The sequence below is a fragment of the Danio rerio genome, chromosome 4, assembly GCF_052040795.2.
Source record: "Danio rerio strain M-AB ecotype USA chromosome 4, GRCz13ab, whole genome shotgun sequence".
Lineage (NCBI taxonomy): Eukaryota > Metazoa > Chordata > Actinopteri > Cypriniformes > Danionidae > Danio > Danio rerio.
In genome coordinates, this window is record NC_141024.2 from 5,841,767 (window position 1) to 5,863,454 (window position 21,688).

Consider the following 21,688-nt stretch of genomic DNA (forward strand, 5'->3'; position numbering starts at 1 on the left):
GGAAGTATGCAATTTCGGACACAGCATAGTAGTCTTGAACACCTTGATTAGTTGAATCAGCTGTGTTTGATTAGGGTTGGATCAAATCTGTGCAGAGCTGCGGCCCTCCAGGAATTGAGTTTGAGGCCTAGGGTTTATATGGTGTTACATCTCATCACATCATTTATTATTTAGTCAGTTTATCAGGAGCACAGTCAATTATTGAAATATCACAGAAAGTCATTTTTCGGGGGAAATACAATTATTGTAAATAAGTACATAAAAAAAATCAACCCAAGCTCATTCTGGAAACGTAGCCCCGCGGACGTTTCTGGAGACCGCGATTTACATGGCCGGAGGTACGTATGGCTGTGTTTTTGTTTTGTTTTTTATCGAGCGAACACTGGGGGGCGGTGTGACGCCGCTCCGCTCCTCCTCTTCGTGCTCGCCGGCTGACGGCTCACCTCCGTGTGGAGGGCTTTCCCGGCTCAACCAGTTTGTCCACTTAGCTCGAAGCATTACGTCGGCAGAGCGGAGGCCCGGAGGGAGGAGGAGCCGGCCACGATGACGACCGGGATCGAGTCCGGGGAAGAGCGGTTCCAGAAATCAGGTAAGATGAAAAACAGAATCCAAAAAAATAACAGCGAAGGATGAGGGCGGCTGGGTCGACCGATTGGCCGCCCAGTCGATTGTTCAGTCATTCAGTCAGTCCGTCGGACGGACAGCGCGCACAGCGGCCTCTTATGGATTCGCGAAAACAAAAACTGCTCGAATACGTACCTCCCAGGACGTATTTCGCGGTCTCCACACACGTCCGCGGGGCTACGTTTCCACAATGAGCCCGGGTTGAAAAAAATCTACTTGATTTTTTAAATATTTTTTTTCTCTTCATGAAACCAGGGAATCAACATACCATTATATACACATTTCCTTCCCCAATAAACATTTAGTTTTGGGAAAATTCCTTAAGATGTAAATAAATAAGAAGATTCTTCAGCTGTATTTTTCTTCAGTTATTCGGAACAATTTGTAATAATAGATGAACATTGGATTTAAACCTTATAAGCAGTTTTTGACTCCTCCTTTATTCATAAAGGACCTGTGAACAAGTATAACTGAGTTAAACCAAAGTCAATTATGCTTGATTATGTTTACTTGTATTTTAGGTAGTGTCCATCACCTCTCAGTTTACAAACCTGTGGATGTTTTCTGTTCATGAAACACCTTTCCATCAGGTTGTGTTCTCCAGTTCACACTATTTACTCCTTTACCTTCAACTACATTCCTTATCTGTGAAATTTTATTAAGAAAACATTAAGTGATCACACTTATTAACCCATTTATCACTGTAATTGTCAGAAGTTTTTACTTTTGGTAACACTGATCTTTGTTACTGAAATGTGAAATGGATGATGATACATCCATATCATCTTAGTTCTTGTTAAAAACTACATCCGTTACTAATGTAAACGTTTGTTTAATATTTTTGGAAGTATTAGTATTTGTCAAGTTGTTTACTAAAAGTTCCCATGAACCTCACCTTGTCCAGATATTTCTGCTTAATCTGTGGATCATTGACATCCAGTCCATTGTTGATGGTTAACACAAAGCTCACCACAACTTGTTTTGTAGTTTCTACAAGTGAAATACAGACACAAAAAGCATTACAGGAGGAATACTTTTCATATTAGCATCTTTTAACTGCATTGTCCTTGAAAACACAAGAGAAAATTAATTTTTGCAAGTGAAATATAGACATGATAAGCTTTACAGCGGGGCTGCCTGCACAGTTTTTTTGCAACCCAATCAGACACAACTGTGCTAGTTAATCAAACTCTGTATCAGTGTATCTGTACTCTAGTATCACACAATAAAACACCAGTTTTGATATCATGATGCCTGAATTTGTGATGCTCTCATGTAAGATGATCTTACTTTGGCAAAGCACTCCTGCAGAAAGTCCAGTCAAACAGCTTGACCCCCATCCAGCAAAAGGACAGGTTTGCAGTGACAACTCATCTCCTGTACAGGCCACATTGTTCATCCAGATATTCACCACTGAAGGACTTGCGAATGTCTTCGGCTGTCCAGTATCATCACAACCCAGCTGTTGACACAACACTGAAGCGTCTTTTTCGTCCCAGCCCGAGGAACACACTGAGCCCCAGATATCATTATGCAGGATCTGAAATCTGCCCTCACACGCACTGGAGCCGTTCACCAGCTTCACATCTGATCAAACAGGTTCACACACAAGCCACACTGTACAAACTCATTGTCACATTAGAAGCGTTGTGGTTAGCATGAGGAAATTTCTACAAAACACTTCATGCACATGAAATGAATGCAATGACAAATTGATAAAACAAAACAATGAAACATTCTCCTGAAGGATTTGTTGGTTTGAGCTCATTTCAGTGTTTATGAGGTCATTAATAAAGGGTTATATGTGAAAATCTATTATCTATTCACCCTTTTCACATTTCTAGTTATCTCAGTAGTGGAATTCATCATAGTTGTAGTAAACTTATAGAGCAGTGGATGTGAAAGTACTGCAAATACATATTTTTGCTCAAATCATAAAAGAAAATCTCCACCAAAGTGTTTTCACAACTTTTAAATAAAAGGAAAATACTTGTGTGAGACTGATAATGACAGCCAGAGAGGAGATATTTGTATTTAAGATGTATTTAGGAATTGCATATCTGCTTTCTGCACAGTAAAAAATATCACAAAAATTCATGAAAACAAATGTTTTTATGTTTCTTTAACTGATATCAATAAGTTATTCTGGTCTGAACTAAATATTTTTAGTTATAAAAAGTTAAAAAGTATTTATCCGCTTGTTAAGTGGGGACGTGTTGGTGACGTATGTAATACTGTTTCCGGGTCCAAGCCGCCATTCATTTGAGTGGAGAAATCATTCGTTTATGATCACGTTTTTATTCCTATCACACATTAAAGTTCATTTTATATAAAATTATAGTGTACACAACAATCTCTGGGCTTGCTGGATAACAAAAACCAAAATTTTACCAATTTATAAAAAAATTAATCACTTTCTGGCCATCGGATATTAGGCATGGACATATATATTGCGATCGCTATTTTCAAAAGTAATAAATCACTTTGTAAACGTTTATTATTACCATTTCATGAGTCTCTCCATTCAGTAGAATAGAGCACTTGGACCCAGAAGCCGCTTCACGTGACATCACACTTAACAAGCGGATAGTCAGCTTGCCTGATGTAAGCTTAAATAACTATACAATTTCCTTTGATTCAACTAAAAATATTTAGGCAGCAAGTTTTTTTTTTTACAGTGTGTGTTCCATTTGAGCACATTTAATTTTATTTTCATGTTAATCACTCATGTTATTCTATTACACCTGTATAGTTGCATTGTTTTGCTTGTTTGACAATGTGTGACAGTGACGGGGGCACAGAATAAGTGCATTTTGATTTGCTGGATCGCCTGTCAATCAAACGGGCAGTATGCTCAGCCATTTTGTTCAAATGAGGAAACATCAATTCTCCAAAATTTCTTGCAAAGCTTGCGATTAAATTTCATATTAAGAATCACCAATAAAATTAAACAGCAACTGTCTCTTAGTCTCTCATTTTTCTACAGTTTGAATCACACAAAATCTGCTGAAAGTCGCATCTGTTTCGAGCCCCTGCCCCAGATCAGTGTTTCCTGACCCTGTTTCAAGAGGCACACGAACAGTACATATTTTGGATTTCTCCCTCATCTGACCCATTAAATTCAGGTTTTGGAGTCTCTTCTAATGTTCTGATGAGTTGATTCAATTGTGTTTGATCAGGGAGAGGTTGAAAAAGCGTGCTGTAGGTGCCCCAGAGAATAGTCAGTCTATAGCGATCGATAATCGGCTTATGTACTTGCAGGTGAGGCTTCATTTTCCATATTGAATGTTACACTCTTCCCCAACCAAAACTACAGGAGTGACATGTCTTGTGTATTCTATAGTCTTTGGTATGCTGTAACTAATGTGGTAAACTAATGTTAAAACAAATTTGCTAATGTAAGGTAAACTAATGTAAAATTGATGAAACCATGTTGTACTGCGAGTTTAGTCCTAAAGTGTCTGCTAAATTGTTCTTTAACAATTTAAAATACACACTAAATAAAAGTACAAATAAAAAACCCACAATAAAGTAATGAGTTATTGAAGGAATTTACAAGGCATCATGCAAAGTGCATCTGCATCTTTGCTACTCACTGTTACAGATGACTCCAGCATCTCTTGAATGGTCACCGCTCTGTATTTCCCATTTTGTGGATGTACAGTTCATCAACGAGTCCTCGGTCCCAATGCATTGCACTGCGCCCAACCATACCGGTCCTGTTCCTTGTCCAAAATAAGCAGCGCTCTTTGCCTCAATCACATTCCCACAGTCCAGTTCTCTACACACCACTGCAGCGTCTGACAGATCCCAGCCATCATCACTCACTGTTCCCCATGTCTTATTATGAATCCACTCCACTCGCCCAGAACAAGAGTCACGGCCATTTGCCAACCTAATGGGGCCTAAATATAATAAAATTTGATAGACTTAGCTTTAGTTTTTGAGGTGAATGTAATGAATAAAAGTAGAAACAGACATAGAAGTATAACACAGAGTTCCAGACATAGTGTGTACAGTATTTGTATATTTGGTAACACCTTATTTTGATGGTCTATAAGTAGATTGTCCACTTAATATTGGTTGATATGCTCCTTCAACAGACATTTAACTGACTATAAAAAACCTTGCAAGTAAATCTAAACTTATATTAACCCTAATCCCAACCTAACAGTCAACCTACAATCTAACGAGAATTAGTTGGCATGTAGATGCAATGTGACTTAAATTCAACAATTGGACCATCAAAATAAAGTGTGACCGTATATTTCAATAAATACAGCCTTCACTCACCTTCACAAATGACTCCAGCATCTTCACCATGCACACAGTTATGTATTCCCCACGCGCTTCTCTTACAGTCTACCAGAGAGGACTCGCTGCCAATGCAAAGCACATCATCCATCCATATTGATCCAGTTCCTGAACCAAAATAAGCATTGCTCTTTGCCTCAGTTGCATTCCCACATCCGATCTCTCTACACACCACCGCAGCGTCTGACAGATCCCAGGAATCATCACACACCGTTCCCCATGCGTCATTATAGAAAACCTCCACTCGTCCAGAGCAAGAGTTCCCACCATTCATCAATCTCAGAGATGCTTCCACTGGAAGTCCATTCCCTAAATCGAAATGAATTATAAAACACCATGAAAGGGCGTACAACATCATCATGATATTAAATATAGAAATGTAATGTATGTCTGCAAACATACCTAAAATGAGAATGAGCAAGAAGGACTTTAACATTGTGCCTGAAAGAAACAGAACATTGGTTAAACCTTATTTTAAGTGACATTAACTATCAAAAATATGTCAAATGTACCTAATAATGTGTTCACAATGAACTGTAGAAGAATTTAGGGGCTATTAGGGACATATTTAGGCGTGGGTTAAGGTGCAAGGCATAGGTCTTCAAACTCAATTATTGGAGGGCTCTGCACAGTTTTGCTCCAACCCTAATCAAACACAGTTGATCCAAATAATCAAGGTGTTCAAAAAAGTCTTTAACTCTTTGATTAGTTGCATCAGCTGTGTTTGATTAGGGTTGGAGCAAAACTATGGAGCTGCGGCCCTCCAGGAATCTAGTTTGAGACCTATGGTGTAAGGGATGGGTCAACAGTGTAATTAGAAATGCAATTACAGAAATGAAATAGTTGCAAAAAAAAAATAAAAATCTAATTACAATGTATATACATGTGCATACATAAGTGCATTGCACAGAGTTATCAATTTAAATGTACAGTATGTACATAGTAGTTAATGTGACTTCAAATAAAGTGTAACCCGAACATTAATCATTTAAGTTTTAACTTAACTTTAACTTAATGTTTCAGAAAAAAAACCCCCGACAACTTCATGAAATAACTGCAAATATTCGAAGCATCTATAAAAGAGCAGGGATTCTCAACACATTTTAACTGCCTGTAAATTAATACAGTCAATAAACATGTTTCTGTATCAATTAAATACAAATAAACTGCAATCAACCCCCTAAAAATGAACTTACTGGGATAGGGGGTTAGGATTTCTGCTGATCAAACTGGTTCACATACAAACCACATTGTAAACCCATTGTAACATTTAAAGCATTCTGTTTGGCATAAGGACATTTCTGCAAAATACTTCATACACACACATAATAAAATGCATAATGTGATGATGTTCGTCATTCTTTACAATATGAGGTGAAGGATAATGTTTCAGGAGAATTATGAATAACTTTTAGTTCAATTCAGTGTTATTGAATTTATTAATAAAAGGTTAAATCTGAGAATATTCTAAGCATCTAAGAAAAAAACACAAAATCTTCCTGAAATAACTGCAAATATTCAAAGCATCTATAAAAAGCAGGGATTCTCAACACATTATAACTGCCTGTAAATGAATACAGTCAATAAACGTGTTTCTATATCAATTAAATACAAATAAGGCACAATCAACCCCCAAAAATTAACATTCAGGGTTAGGATTTTTTAACACATTATAAAAATGTGTAAATTAATACAGTCATTAAACACGTCGCCATAATTTTGTTTTTACCTGTTAATGTCTGTCCTTCCAGAAGTGTTGTTTTCTCTGTGATGGCGTGATATCCAGTGAAGGAGATCTCCAGGTGATTTAATTTGAATATGGAATCTTCTTAGCTCCGCCCATTAGATGACCTTAAAAGACAAAGATCAACACAAGATAGAAAGCTCTTAACGTCCTACAGTCCATCTTACAGGATCATTCACATTGCAACCCAATTGATATCTCAGGAAGGTGCATGAATACAGTAGTGAATTTCTCACCCACAATAAACTGGAGTAGCCTGCCCTAACAGATAGGATTCAACTAGTGTTTGCATGACGTTTTGTGATCATATTAATGCACCACTTTCCAATTGTTTATTTAACGGTCTTCATACACTGATTACTGTGAAAGGGAGATCTATCAGTATGCTGTATGAAAATATTTCACTGGGATCATTTTGGTCAACCAGTGTCATGTTACATCATTTCCACATTTGCAGGCATGCAAAGCACATGGAAATTAAATGGCAAAATTCCCAAAAGTCAGGACTCTCAATTTGTTTGTATTTACTTGCACAACCAGCATACAAGTATAAATAAACACAACAATGGATTATTTTTTAATACACGTAGATACTAAAAAAGGTCCTTCACATTCCTGGTTTGGACAATTCTCTCTCTACAGTTGAAGTCAGAATTATTAGCTCCTCTTTATCTCAAATGTTTTCCAAATGATGTTTAATGAAGCAATGCATTTTTCACAGCATTTCCTATATTTTTTCTTTTGGAGAAAATCTTATTTGTTTTATTACAGCTTGAATAAAAGCTGTTTTTATTTTTTGAAAGCATTTTAAGGTCAATATTATTAGCCCCGTCTTAAGCAATGTTTTTTTTCCAGATTCAAAACAAACTTGCCTCATTAAGATAAGCTTTGAAAGGTCACTTTAAGCTGAACACTAATATATATATGTATATATATATATATATATATATATATATATATATATATATATATATATATATATATATATATAATATTTAAAGATCAAAGAAATCAGTTATTAGAAATGAGTTATTAAAAATATTATGTTTATGAAAAAATCTTCTCTCCGTTATACAGAAATTGGGGAAATAAATATTCAGAAGGGCTAATAATTTTGGTTTCAACTGTATATGCACGGCTTAAAACACACTAACAAAGTCAGAAAGTGCAAAGAAACCCAGCATTGTGACAAACTGTGTGGACATTAACATACTTTATGACCTTACAGGAAAAATAAATAAATAAAGTTCACCACAGTAAACAAATGAATGTGGCGGGGTTTTCTTTAGAACGCTTCAGACAGACTCTGCTCTTTATGTGCAGCACAGTTATATCCAGTAATGTATGAATTCCTTTCATTATTAAATGCGGATGTCTGTGTTATTTACTGGGTAGATAAAAATAATTGCATCTGCACCTTGATATACATTTATATTAGTGATAATACAAATTTGGATAGGGCATCATTGTGTGCAGTGGGTAGCATGATCGCCTCACAGCAAGAAGGGCACTGATTCGAGCCCCAGCTGGGTCAATAGGCATTTCTGTGTAGGGTTTGCATGTTCTCCCCGACTTGGTGTGGGTTACCTCCGGGTGCTCCAGTTTTCCCCACAGTCCAAAGACATGTGATATAGATGAATTGAAAAAATTAAATTGGCCTTAGTGTATGTGTGTGAATGCAAGAGTGTATGGGTATTACCCAGTACTGGGTTGCGGCTGGAAGGGCATCCGCTGAGTAAAACATATGCTGGATAAGTTGGTGGTTCATTCCGCTGTGGCGACCCTTGATAAATAAAGGGAAATGAATGAATTTGGATGACAGTACAACAGTTGTTAGAACATCCACTGCCCTGTTCAAACTATACAGCATACATACAGTTACAGACCATCTGTCTTCACAGGCATCATCACTAAAGCATTTGCATGCACCATGTAACATGTCTGTTCTTTGACATTTACAGTTGTTCGGGAGTACTCTTGCTTTGTCAGTCTGTACTTGATATTTTAGGTGTCATTTTAAATACATCATATTAAATGTATGCTTTTTTAGTTTTATTATTTAATCTATACATTCTTCTATATACTTTTAAATCTTCTTGATAAGCTTTAATAACAATGTTGGCTTGATGCCAGTGAATTGCAGAGCTTCATTGGGTAAAGAAATAAAACCGCTGGTATAAAGGCCTGTAAGAAAGCAAAATTATTAATTTTCCTTTGTCTTAGTCCCTTATTTATCAGGGGTCGCCAAGGCGGAATGAACCGCCAATTCCGGTATATGTTTTACACAGTGAATGCCCTTTCAGCCACAGCCCAGTACTGGGAAACACCCATACACTCTCACATTCACAAACACACACACTATGGCCAATTTAGCTCATCCAATTCACCTAGCGCATGTCTTTGGACTGTAGGGGAAACCGGAGCACTCACACGAACACGGGGAGAACATGCAAGCTTCACACAGAAATGCCAACTGGTCCTGAAAGTAAATTAATTATTTATATCAAAAGAATAAGAGTAGACCAAAAGCGTACTAGTTGGGTCAAATATGACAGTGTCAAAACCTGAATATCAATTTTTTTTTTTTTTTACGTATAGACATTTCCCCGTAATGGTATTATAATATTGCTATTCAAAGAAAACAGCCTTAGACAGAGCCTCATTGTTGGATCTTATCCTGTTTTCAAAATAGGCATGCATTATGCAAATGCCTGTAACTTGTATGGATTTGATAGGACTTGCAGGCTAATACCAAGTCAAATTTGCTTAACAAATAACGTTAAATAAATATACAAGGATTTTTCAGACACACTGACTAAATTTGAAACAGAAGAGATGCGTCCAGTAGGTATTAATCATATTTCATTGGTGTTTTCATGTGTTATTACTTTTGTTTTGTTTAATGATATATATGTCATAGCTAGTTACGAATAGATAATAAGCATGTATTAGCATAATTAAATTAAAGGGGATACTGTTAAAAGTGCCTGCTTTATAGACATCATACACAGTATGCTTGCACATTTGGATTAAAATTACAAAAAAATAGCTAATGGTCGTACCGTATAGTAAATATTAAAAACATATACTGTATAACGCATCTTAAAACAGATTAAATGGCAATTAATTCATGCATTTTGGTAAGGAAATACACTGCTTTTTTTATTAGGATTCTTTTAGGATTAGGATTTTTTTTTATTAAAATCAAACTTCATGTCATTGATGTATTCTGTATATCTTGCTATTGTACACTGTGAAAATGTACACTAAATAGAGTAGACTGATACTGATATTGCAATAAAATATAACGTTTGTGAGTATTTAAGCTAAATAATGTGTCATATTTTCTATATTTTTAGCTATGCTTTGGTTGATGCAACTCATTCTGCTTCTGGGTAAAAGCACTCATGATACACACTTGATCATTTTCAGCAAAGCAATGAATGCCTTTGAACGGTTAACATTACCTTACAAAATGGCATTTATTTCTTTCTATAACCTATAGGTTTTCCAGCTGTGAGTTGTTCAAATGTAACCAGACTGGTAGATGGTGATAACTCTTGTTCTGGACGTGTGGAGGTTTTCGATAAAGGTCAGTGGAAAAGAGTGTGTGATGATGGCTGGGATCTAAATAATTGTAAGGTGGTGTGTACTGAACTGGGGTGTGGAGCTGCCGTAGATGCAAGTTACGCTTATTTTGGCCAAGGATCAGGATCAATGTGGAACTATACTGTGCAATGTAATGGGAATGAATCTACTTTAAAGAGTTGCACATCAAATCAATCTGCCAACTGCAGTAATAAAGGAGCTGGAGTCATCTGTCAGTGTAAGTCCTGCAACTTTAAACAATGCTTTTTTTTTAAATGACTATCCCTTTCTATAGACATAAAAAATATATTTTCCTTTGGCGTGGGCTTCAGCTCCTGTCTTATTGGTTAATGGCACTAATCCATGTTCTGGACGAGTGGAGGTTCGATTCAATGGTGTGTACGGAACAGTGTGTGATGATGGCTGGAATCTGACAGACGCTGCAGTGGTGTGTAGAACGACGGGCTGTGGAGATGCTTTGGCAGCAAACAGAGCTGCTTATTTTGAGAATTACTCAGGAAAAGTATGGATGAACAATGTGAGCTGTAACGGGAAAGAATCTACACTGCTGGATTGTGCACATACTAAAACAATTCCACAGAACTGCAGTCATGAAATGGATGCTGGGGTTACCTGTGGCCGTAAGTGAATTATAAATGTCCCAGTCTGATATAGCACTTCAATGATTATTCTACACTACATAACATACACTGTAAAAATATCTGTTAACGAACAGTTTCCTTAATTTTACAGGTGTTTTCTGTTTATTTTTAGTTTTTGACCTCTATTTAATTCTGCAGTTTAACAAAGTGACTATTATTATAATATACACAGATCTCAGCATACATGAGTGCATTCCATATTAAAAATGAATATTTTTATTCATTTCTCAGTGAATATGTGCATTTCAACACAACTATATAAGCTATATTTATTAAAATAATATTTCACTTACAGAACATTTTAAGAAATTAAAAGATAACTCATTAAAATTCATGTAAAATATTGGAAAAAAGAGATACAAACTACAACATTTCGACAAAACTGTAAATATTTTTTGCTTCTCATGATTTTTGCTATTTTAGAAAATTTTATTTAGTATTTTAAACATAAATTTGAACTAACTTTTACATATTTTTAAACCATTATTGTAAGTTAATTTGTTGGATTAGCTCTAGATTTGGCTTCAGTCCTGACTAAACTAATGTATATGCACAAATATAATATTGTAAAGCATCCTATAGTAAATATTAATTTAAATTAGATATTTGTGGGGGGTGTACTTATATACACTGAGCACTGTACATTTTAGTGGTATATATATATACATATATATATTTAGTGGTATATATATATACATACATACATACATACACACACATATATCAATATATCAACCAGATTCAAGAACCAGACAGAACTGTTGTATATATATATATATATATATATATATATATATATATATATATATATATATATATATATATATACAACAGTTCTGTCTGGTTCTTGAATCTGGTTGATAGCCGTGATATATTTAAGTAATATCAGCACCCGTAAAGCCTCTTTACCCTTTGTGTATTACTCCACCCACATACAACCAGCAAAAAGCAGGAACTACAGATCTAAATTTTAAAAGATGTTTGCTCAGCTGTTTAACTATTAGCTAATGATTTGAATCCAAGGCGGAAGAAAGTAGTTCCTCATACAAAAGGGTTTTTGAGACTCTCCATGTTTGATTGAAGGAGCTGAGGCGAAAGATAACGCTCTCTATTTACCGGTCAAGCAACGTTCCTACTCTCACCTATGGTCATGAGCTTTGGGTCATGACCGAAAGGACAAGATCTCGGACACAAGCGGCCGAAATGAGTTTCCTTTGCACGGTGGCAGGGCGCACCTTTATAGATGGGGTGAGGAGCTCTGTCGCCCGGGAGAAGCTTAGAATAGAGCCACTGCTCCTCCTTAATGAAAGAAGTCAGCTGATGTGGCTCGGGCATCTGTTTTGGATGCCTCCTGGACGCCTAAAAGGAGGTGTTCCAGGCATGTTCCACCGGGAGGAGGCCTCGGGGAAGACCTAGGACAAGCTGGAGGGACTATGTTTCTTAGCTGGCCTGGGAACACCTCGGGATCCCCCCGGAGCAGTTAGAGGAAGTGTCTAGGGAGAGGGAAGGCTGGGGTTCTCACCCAAGACTGCTTAGTTGAAAATGAATGAATGGATGAACATAAACTCATTAAATAACAAATGAATTTAACCAGCTGGAAATGAAGCGGGTGAAGTGCAATCTATATTGTGCTTAAGATGAAGAAAAGAAAGTAAAAGTCAGAGTTTTGCCTTTCATAGAACCAACAATGGCAGTAAAAATGTCTTACAGTGAAGTTAGATGTAATCATAAACTCCTTTTCTAACCTGTCTTTAAATGTCTGTTAGCCAAACTTCGCCTGCAGAACGGTTCAAGCTCATGTTCTGGACGAGTGGAGGTTCTTCATAACGGAACCTGGGGAACAGTGTGTGATGATGGCTGGGATCTACAAGATGCTGAAGTGGTATGTGGAGAAATTGGCTGTGGATATGCTACAGAGGCTAAAAAAGGGGCTTTTTTTGGGAAAGGCTCGGGACCAATATGGATAAATAATCTAAACTGTAATGGGAACGAGATCACTCTGAAGAGATGCAGATCAAGTGGATGGGACGTACAGAACTGTAATCATTCTAAAGATGCTGGAGTCATCTGCCAAAGTGAGTCAAAGACATTCACATACCCAACCAACCAGAACAATACAGTTAAAGTTACAGTTATCAGCCTTCGTGAATTATTATAAATGTGGTTTGATCTGTAGACAATTGGAAAAAAAATGATTAAGGGGGCTAATAATGTTGAGAGATAAAGAGATTTAAAAAAAAATCACAACTGCATTTATTCTAGCCAAACAAACCCTAATTAGACTGTCTCTAGAAAAAGAAATATTATCGGAAATACTGTTAACATTTCTTTGCTCTATTAAATATCACTTTTTGAAAAAGAATAAATATTTCACAGGAGGGCTATTAATTTTTTATTTCAACCATACTAGTTCTTGTTTATGCACTGACATAAGCTACATTTCATCATTATTCATGCTTTTGACAGATGACAGTTCGTCTTCAACAACTGCAAAGTCAAGCTCAACAACACAAGTGACATCTACATCTGCTGCGCACACCACCAGCTCTCTAACAGACATCTCTTCAGTCTCTTGTACGTCATCATTTGCTTTTTTAGACAGCATGCAAAACATTGACAAGATTTACAGTCAGTTATTATTTATTTAATGCCTTTTTTTTTTTTTTTTTTACAATATTTTAGACATATACAGTTAAAGTCAGAATTATTAGCCCGCCTGTATATTTTCCCCACTTTCTGTTTAATGGAGAGAAAATTTTTTCAACACATTTCTAAACATAATAGTTTTAATGACTAGCTTCTAATAACTGATTTATTTTATCTTTGCCATGTTGACAGTACATAATATTTGACTAGATATTTTTCAAGACACTTCTATACAGCTTAAAGTAACATTTAAATGCTTAATTAAGTTAATTAGACAACTCATTGTTTTTTTTAATAAAAACTGCATGATTGTTGATGAAATCAAACTAATAAGACTCTAAAAGAAAACATATTATCGGAAATACTGTGAAAAGTTCTTTAGTCTATTAAATATCACTTGTGAAATATTTGAAAAAGAATAAATATTTCACAGGAGGGCTATTAATTTGGACTTCAACTGTATTAGTCATCATTATTCATGCTTTTGACAGATGACAGTTCCTCTTCAACAACGGCAAAGTCAAGCTCAACAACACAAGTGACGTCTACATCTGCTGCGCACACCACCAGCTCTCTAACAGACATCTCTTCAGTCTCTTGTACGTCATCATTTGCATTTTTTAGACAACATGCAAAGCATAGACAAGATTTACAGCCAGTTATTATTCATTTAATGCCTTTTTCAGACAGTTGAAGTCATAATTATTCACCCTCCTATAATTTTTATTTTCTTTTTCAAATATTTCCTAAATGATGTTCAACAGAGCAGGGATTTTCACAGTATTTCCCATAACATTTTTATCTTCTAGAGGAAGTCTTATTTGTTTTATTTCAGCAAGAATAAAAGCAGTTTTTAATTTTTTAAAAACCATTTTAAGGTCAATATTATTAACGCCCTTAAGCCATATATTTTTTTCGGTTGTCTACAGAACAAACCATTGGTGTATTGATTTGCCTAAATACCATAACTTCAACGTAATAACCTAGTTAAGCCTTTAAATGCTTAAGGTGAATACTAGTATCTTAAATAGTTTACTATTTTACTACATAGAAATTGTTTACTGTCATCATAGCAAAGATAAAAGAAATCAATTATTAGAAATAAGTCATTAAAAATATTATGTTTAGAAATGTGTTGAAACAAATTCTCCTTTTCATCAAACAGAAATTGGGGAAAAAATATACAGATAGGTTAATTATTCAGGAGGGCATCAATGGTAGATGTGCACCATTGATATTTTCCCAAATGGTATTTTGGAGCTTTTCTACAGTAAGCGTATAGCCATCTAGTGCCAAAAATTATCTTCCAATAATACACACTGCAGAATCAGCCATATTATCTTGTTAATTTGAATATTTGGTTTAAGGATCTGTCCTCTCTAAATATATCCATTCTGAAATACCTATATAAAGGTTATACAACAATAGCTATACAAATACAGCAATTACACACTCATAATTAGCAAAAGAACAAAATATCAATATTGCTTTACGATAATAATAACATAACAATGTTTGCTTCCTGTCTATTTCAGTTAACTTCATCTTTATAAATCAATCAAAAAGTTGGATTGATGCACTACGATACTGCAAAGCTCACCACCAGACTCTGGTGCACATTTTAAACGGCACTGCACAACAGTATATCACACAAATGCTGCAAGCTAAACAAATCAGCGGTGGAGTGTGGATTGGACTTGAACGGGATATGCTTTATGCTTGCTCACCCTGGTTGTGGACTGGTGGGCCGAATGTGGATTATAAAGCCTGGAATGAATTGTCTCCAGTGGATGCAGGAAGCAGATTTTGTGGAAAGCTCCAGAGAGAAAACAACACATTTGGATGGATGGATGCCTGCTGCTTTGAGAAACTTCCCTTTATCTGTCAGGTGAGTGTGCTTTAAGAGATTTTGATTGTGATAAATAGTATTAATCGTATATGTTTGTCCATCTTTAACTAAATGATTAAGGCTGGAAATTCGTTGACTTCTCTTTTCTCATGTCTTACCAGGGGTGAAACACTAGGTGGAGCTGTTTCCTAGTTTTAAGCTGGTGATAACAGACTTGAGATTCATTTAATACACTCAGAAATGATGCTTGCTGTTTGTTCAAACTACTTATTTAAAATGAGTTGAAACTACACAAATCTTGAAGTCTGTTTGGGAACAACTTAATTGTTTTATGTTTAATCCACTTAAATGTGAAACCAGCGTATGGTGTCCTGTTTATGACTTTTCATTTTATATTAAATGTAAAATTTATATTAAATGTAAGTATAATAAAAAATTAAAATGCAGAGCTTTGTAAAATGTTTATTTGCTTTTGTTTGCTGCAATATATAATTCATGTTTTATACAACACAATCTTAACAATTTTCATTATCTATTGATTAACAAAATAACAATATCTATTCTGTGAGATTATTTGCTTAACTGTTAATTTGTGTATACGGTGTTAGATCTCTTTACATAAACAAATTCATCAGGTGTAATGCCAATAAACTAAATGTCATAGAATGTACACTACCTGACAAAAGTATTGTCATCGACCCCAGTTGTAAAAGCAATAAATGATAACTTGACTTCTAGTTGATCACTTGGAAAAGTGGCAAAAAGTTGATTTTTCTGATGAATCATCTGTTGAACTGCATCACAAATACTGCAGAAGACCTATTGGAACCTGCATGGATCCAAGATTATACATTCTAAACTACAGGAGAGGGCAAATTCTTCAGCAGGATAGGACTCCTTTTCATACTTCAGCTTTCACATCAAAGTTCCTGAAAGCAAAGAAGGTCAAGGTGCTCCAGGATTGGCCAGCCCAGTCACCAGACATGAACATTATTGAGTATGTCTGGGGTAAGACGGAGGAGGAGGCATTGAAGATGAATCCAAAAAATCTTGATGAACTCTGGGAGTCCTGCAAGAACGATTTCTTTGCCATTCCAGATGACTTTATTAATAAGTTGAGTCATTGCAGAGATGCAGTCCTCCAAGCTTATGATGGAGTCCTACACAATATCAATTGTTTTTTCCACTACAGCATGACTTTATATTCTATACTGGACACTATTTCTGAAATGTGACAAGACTTTTTAAGCAAAGTCAGACCTTACTGTCCTCATCAAATCATTATAAATCATGGCATGATCATATTTTATTTTGGTAAAATAAGCATAATCTAGAGGCCTTTGCTTCGCATATAAACCACTTTTAATATCAAATGATCAACTAGAAGTCAAGTTATTATTTGTTGTTCCTAAAACTTGAATAGGTGACAGCACTTTTATCAGGTAGTGTGCCTTATTTTGAGAAAAAAAAACAAATCTTTAATTTTTTGTGACACCAGGAACCATCATTACATTAGTGTATGCACACTACTCTATGCACATTTCATTTCCATATATAGAATATTTATTCTATATACAATATATAGAATATTTATTAATTTAAATAGACAGACATTTCCTTTTAAATGACTTAAACATCATCTTATTTTTGCAAACATACTTTTTAAAGTAAATAAGACAACTAATTTTCTATTTCAAATAATAACTATCAATAAATTAGTATTTTTACAGTGTGTGTGTACTGTGTATATTTATTATGTATATATAAGTAAACACATGCATGCATATATTTGAGAAGATGTTTATTTATATTTAGATATAAAATATAGCTGTATATTATGCAAATAAAAATTATATATATATATATATATATATATATATATATATATATATATATATATATATATATATATATATATAATATTTATTAATTTAAATAGACAGACATTTCCTTCTAAATGACTTAAATATCATCTTATTTTTGCAAACATAATTTTTTAAAGTAAATAAGACAACTAATTTTCTATATCAAATGATACCTATCAATAAATTGATAGACTGAGCATCAAATATATTGATAACAGTTAGAGTTTGTGTTTTCTTCCTCCCCAGTTATTCAAAAAAGACCTGTGAACACAAGTTTATAATTAAAGTCAATAAAAGCCCATAATAAACAACTTATTACAAATAAAACCCAACAACTCTCAGTTTACAAACCTGAGGATTTTTTCTGTTCAAAGACCTGTTCATTAGGTTGGGTTTTCCAGTTCAGGCTATATACTCCTTTACTTTGAGTTACATTCCTTATCTGTGAAATTCAGTGACATTTTAGGAAGAGCATTTCATGATCAGTCTTAATAAACTCCTAATAGAGGAGCGCTCTCTTTCTTAATATTTTTGATCTTTGCACTTTTGGTAACGCACATTTTTGCTAATGCTGATGTAAATGAACAATGAAGAATAGATCTACAGCATTTAATAATCTTAGTAGATGTTAACTTCTAAAATCACAAAAAGTTGTTTATTAAAATACTGGTGCTGAGCAAAAATTTATTATGATTGAATTACACAATATATGTCCACTCAAAACTATTTTTGCTGCTCGTTCAAACTACTTATTTAAAATTATCTGAAAAAACACAATTCTTGAGGTTTTGTTGAGACAACTTAATTTTTTAATATATGCATGCAAATATTTGAGACAATGTTTATCTATATTTAGATATAAAATAGATGTATAGTCTTTAGCTAATGTGATTTTTCTGTAAAGTGGTTCAAAATGTTCTACTTCAGTCTATTATTATTTGCCAGGTTGTTAACATTCAACTCACCTTCTCTAGAAGTTTCTTTTTAATCTCTGGATCATTCACATTTACTCCGTCCTGGACATTCAACGCAATCCTCACCGCAACTTGCTTCACAGTTTCTGAAAAGTAAAACATTGACATAAGCTTTACAAGATGAATTATTTTTCAGGTTAGCATTTTTGCATTAAGTTTGCAGGTCTAAAATAGAAGATAGAAAAAGAGTGATAAATATCATTATTTAGCTCTGTTTATGAATTGCACACTGACAAACTGCTTGAAGACAGTATCCGAAGGGTACAAAATGCAATTTGAATAAGTAAACAAAAAGGAAACACTAAAAATATATAGTTTTACACTGTATTGTGACTTATGGTTGAGTAAAAGTGTTTCTTGAATGAAGAACACCAGTGATTTTGTCTTTGTGGATTGTGGTTTGCTATTGGTGGATTTCACGTGAGTGACATGAAATCATGTAAGCTGATCCTGCCCTAATACTAGACGTGTCATGAGAAAAAAAAGAAATATTAATAAAGAAATAATGAAGAAATAATAATGGGCATGGATAAATAACTTACAATAATACATTAATCTATTATTTCTATAGCACTTTATACAGAGTTTTTACACAACCTACACTGTAAAAGTGCAATTGAAATAAACCATCAAATAAAACATGTCAGTTTTGATTTCATACGGCCATTGTGATTCGAGAAACTCACAAGTGAGATGATCTTACTTTGGCAAAGCACTCCTGCAGTAGAGCCAGTTGAACAGTAGCTGGCAGCCCATCCAGGAAAAGGGCAGTTTTGCAGTGACAACTCGTCTCCTGTACAGGCCACATTACTCATCCAGACATGATAGTAATCATAAGCATTAAGAACTGATGTTAACAGCTGTACAGTATCACCACAGTTCAGCTGTTGACACACGACTGAAGCATCCGTTTTGTCCCAGTTGTAGGAACACACTAAGCCCCAGATATTTTCATGCAGAATCTGAACTTTGCCATCACATGCACTGGAGCCGCTCACCAGCTTCACATCTGATCAAACAGGGTCACACACAAACAACGCTGAGTCCTTTCTAACAATTAAATCTGAGCAATAAGTTGCTGGCTACAGTTCCCCTATAAACTAGATTGTTTTAAATAGTGTATTCGTAAATGTATGATGTAACACTTAGTTGTTAATTACTTAACTCGAAATCAAAAAAGTTGGGACACTATGAAAAACAGTCAATAAAAAAGAAAGTTGTATTTCATTGCTGATAATACAACAGCACATTATTTAATGTGTTTCTCATGTTGATGTTGTTGTTATTTTAATTAAGTACGTATTTCAATTTTGGCTCTTTCAACACATGGAGCAGTTAAGCAATTACCACTTTGTAATGTTGCCATTCCTATTAACAACACTTAAAAGACCTTTAGGGACTTAAGGCACCAAGTAAGTGTAATTCTGTCTCATATTTCCTTCAAACAAGTCCTAAGGTGGGTAACAGTATGGGCTCTTCATTGTCACATTTTGTATTTTAAAATACCCCACGCATTTTCTATAGAAGACAGGTCGGGACTGCAGGCAGGCCAGTCAAGTTCCCGTTTTCCTCTTCCTCCGCAACTAGAAGTTTGGTCACATGAATCAGTATTTTTGGGAAGAAATTGACCCCATGTGCTCCAGACCAAAGAAGAAAAGAATCCTCCAGACCAGCAACAAGTCCAAAAGCCAGGGTCCGTGATGGTATTGGGGTTGTGTCAGGTCCTCAGCAAAGGTAACTTGCACTTCTGTGATGGCACCATTAATGCTGAAAAGTAAAGATTTGGAGCACAATATGCTGCCTTTTTTTCCAGGGATGCCCATGCATCTTCCAACAAGACAATGCAAAACAACATTCTGCACACAATATGCAGTCCTGGCTGCGGAGGAAGGGGATACAGGTACTTGACTAGCCTGCCTGCAGTCCTGACCTGTCTCCAACAGAGAATGTGTGGCGCATTTTGAAGCGCAAAAAAAAAGACCCCATACTGTTGCTCACCTTAAGACTTGTTAGCAGGAAGAATGGGACAGAATTACACCTGAAACACTTCAACACTTGGTGTCTTCAGTTCCTAAAGGTATTTTAAGTGTTGTTAAAAAGAATGGCAACATTATAAAGTGGTAAATGCTTTACTGTTCTAACTTTTTTGGAAATGTGTTAAAGAACCGAAATCGGAATACGTGTTTATTTATTGTCTTGTAACTGCTTAATGCTTTAAAGTATTTGTCAGACCAAAAGTATTTTTGGCCTGATACAAAGTTTTAGAAATAAAACAACAGCACAGAATGACATACTCAAAAAATGAGTACAAACAGAATTTACATGATTGTTTTAACTTAGGCTTTAAGGCATTATGCAAAGTGCATCTGCGTCTTTGGCACTCACTGTTACAGATGACTCCGGAGTCTTTTGAATGGTTACCACTCTGTATTCCCCATTGAGAGGATGTACAGTTCACCAACGAGTTCTCAGTCCCATTGCATTGCACTGTGTTCAACCATACCGGTCCTGTTCCTTGTCCAAAATAAGCAGCGCTCTTTGCCTCAATCACATTCCCACAGTCCAGTTCTCTACACACCACTGCAGCGTCTGACAGATCCCAGCCATCATCACTCACTGTTCCCCATGAGCCATTATAGAAAACCTCAACTCGTCCAGAACAAGAGTCACGGCCATTTGCCAACCTCAGGTCAACCCTTTTAGAGGCTATATCTAATAAATAAAAACAGAAATTAGAAAAGCTGTTTTTTTTGCTGGTTTTATCCAGTATATTTTATGCAATTCGGCATTTTTCATTCACCTTCACAAATGACTCCAGCACCTTGAGAATATGTACAGTAATCCAATGCCAATGCACTATACCAGCAGTACATCAGCGAAGCCTCATAACCATTACACTCTACATAATACATGGATAGTCGTCCCGATCCTTGTCCAAAATAAGCATTAGTCACTGCCCTAATCACATTCCCACAGCCCAGTTCTCTACACACCACTGCAGCATCTGTCAGATCCCAGCCAGCATCACACACTGTTCCCCACTGACCATCATAATAAAACTCCACTCGTCCAGAACAAGAGTTATCACCATTCATGACTCTCACAAAAGCTTCAACTGAAGGTGCATTTCCAAATTCTGCATGAGTAAAAAAAAAACATCATAGAGGGCCATCACACACGGTGTACTATAGCAGTGTGGTAATGAAATAAAGAAAGCAGTGTATGTCTGCATTCATCTTCATACCCAAGAAGAGAATGAGCAAGATGGACTTAAACATTGTGCCTGAAGGGAAATTAAAAATAATTCATTTGAGAGTTTTGCGAATCAGAATAATTCCAGATCACATTTCATCATTTAAAATTAGCGCTTTTTTGCTATAGAATTTATCTGGCAGCAAGAAAATCTTTTACTATTGTCATAA

At 35.4% G+C, this 21,688-nt stretch overlaps 2 protein-coding genes across 6 annotated transcripts; one reads left to right on the forward strand and one right to left on the reverse strand.

Moving 5' to 3' along the window:
- Nucleotides 1-981: 981 nt before the first annotated feature.
- LOC101884942 (scavenger receptor cysteine-rich domain-containing protein DMBT1) lies at nt 982-21,574 on the reverse strand. Its single transcript, XM_088649900.1, has 14 exons — nt 21,511-21,574; nt 21,067-21,402; nt 20,652-20,978; nt 18,970-19,275; nt 18,258-18,352; nt 17,644-17,734; nt 6,668-6,766; nt 5,341-5,379; nt 4,918-5,247; nt 4,221-4,529; nt 1,915-2,211; nt 1,520-1,614; nt 1,176-1,269; nt 982-1,078 (listed from the first exon to the last, which is right to left on the reverse strand). Exons 1-14 carry the CDS (start codon nt 21,542-21,544, stop codon nt 1,068-1,070), a joined length of 2,463 nt encoding a protein of 820 aa, XP_088506026.1. The 5' UTR covers nt 21,545-21,574; the 3' UTR covers nt 982-1,067.
- LOC101884879 (CD5 antigen-like) lies at nt 9,481-15,875 on the forward strand. Of its 5 annotated transcripts, none has more exons than XR_015482494.2 (9): nt 9,481-9,530; nt 10,042-10,077; nt 10,188-10,508; nt 10,603-10,911; nt 12,699-13,063; nt 13,343-13,506; nt 14,070-14,177; nt 15,114-15,466; nt 15,589-15,875. XR_015482494.2 is itself a non-coding variant. In XM_087247940.2 (9 exons), exons 1-9 carry the CDS (start codon nt 9,518-9,520, stop codon nt 15,592-15,594), a joined length of 1,563 nt encoding a protein of 520 aa, XP_087104066.2. In that variant the 5' UTR covers nt 9,481-9,517; the 3' UTR covers nt 15,595-15,875. The 5 variants fall into 5 exon arrangements, 4 of the variants coding, with proteins under 4 accessions (XP_087104066.2, XP_088506069.1, XP_088506070.1 ...); XM_087247940.2 differs by having other exon boundaries at nt 12,699-13,007; nt 13,399-13,506; XM_087247941.2 differs by having other exon boundaries at nt 9,496-9,526; nt 12,699-13,007; nt 13,399-13,506; nt 15,589-15,715.
- Nucleotides 21,575-21,688: the final 114 nt, after the last annotated feature.

Coding starts and splice junctions, on each gene's coding strand:
- LOC101884942 (XM_088649900.1), bottom strand. CDS start 21,544: ATGTTTAAGTCCATCTTGCTCATTCTCTTCTTGG. Junction 6,767..17,643: donor TGAACAGAAAAAATCCTCAG/GTTTGTAAACTG, acceptor GGCGGAGCTAAG/AAGATTCCATATTCAAATTA. Junction 5,380..6,667: donor GGAAGGACAGACATTAACAG/GTAAAAACAAAA, acceptor TGTTTCTTTCAG/GCACAATGTTAAAGTCCTTC.
- LOC101884879 (XM_087247940.2), top strand. Junction 10,078..10,187: donor GCAACTCATTCTGCTTCTGG/GTAAAAGCACTC, acceptor TATAACCTATAG/GTTTTCCAGCTGTGAGTTGT. Junction 10,912..12,698: donor TGCTGGGGTTACCTGTGGCC/GTAAGTGAATTA, acceptor AATGTCTGTTAG/CCAAACTTCGCCTGCAGAAC.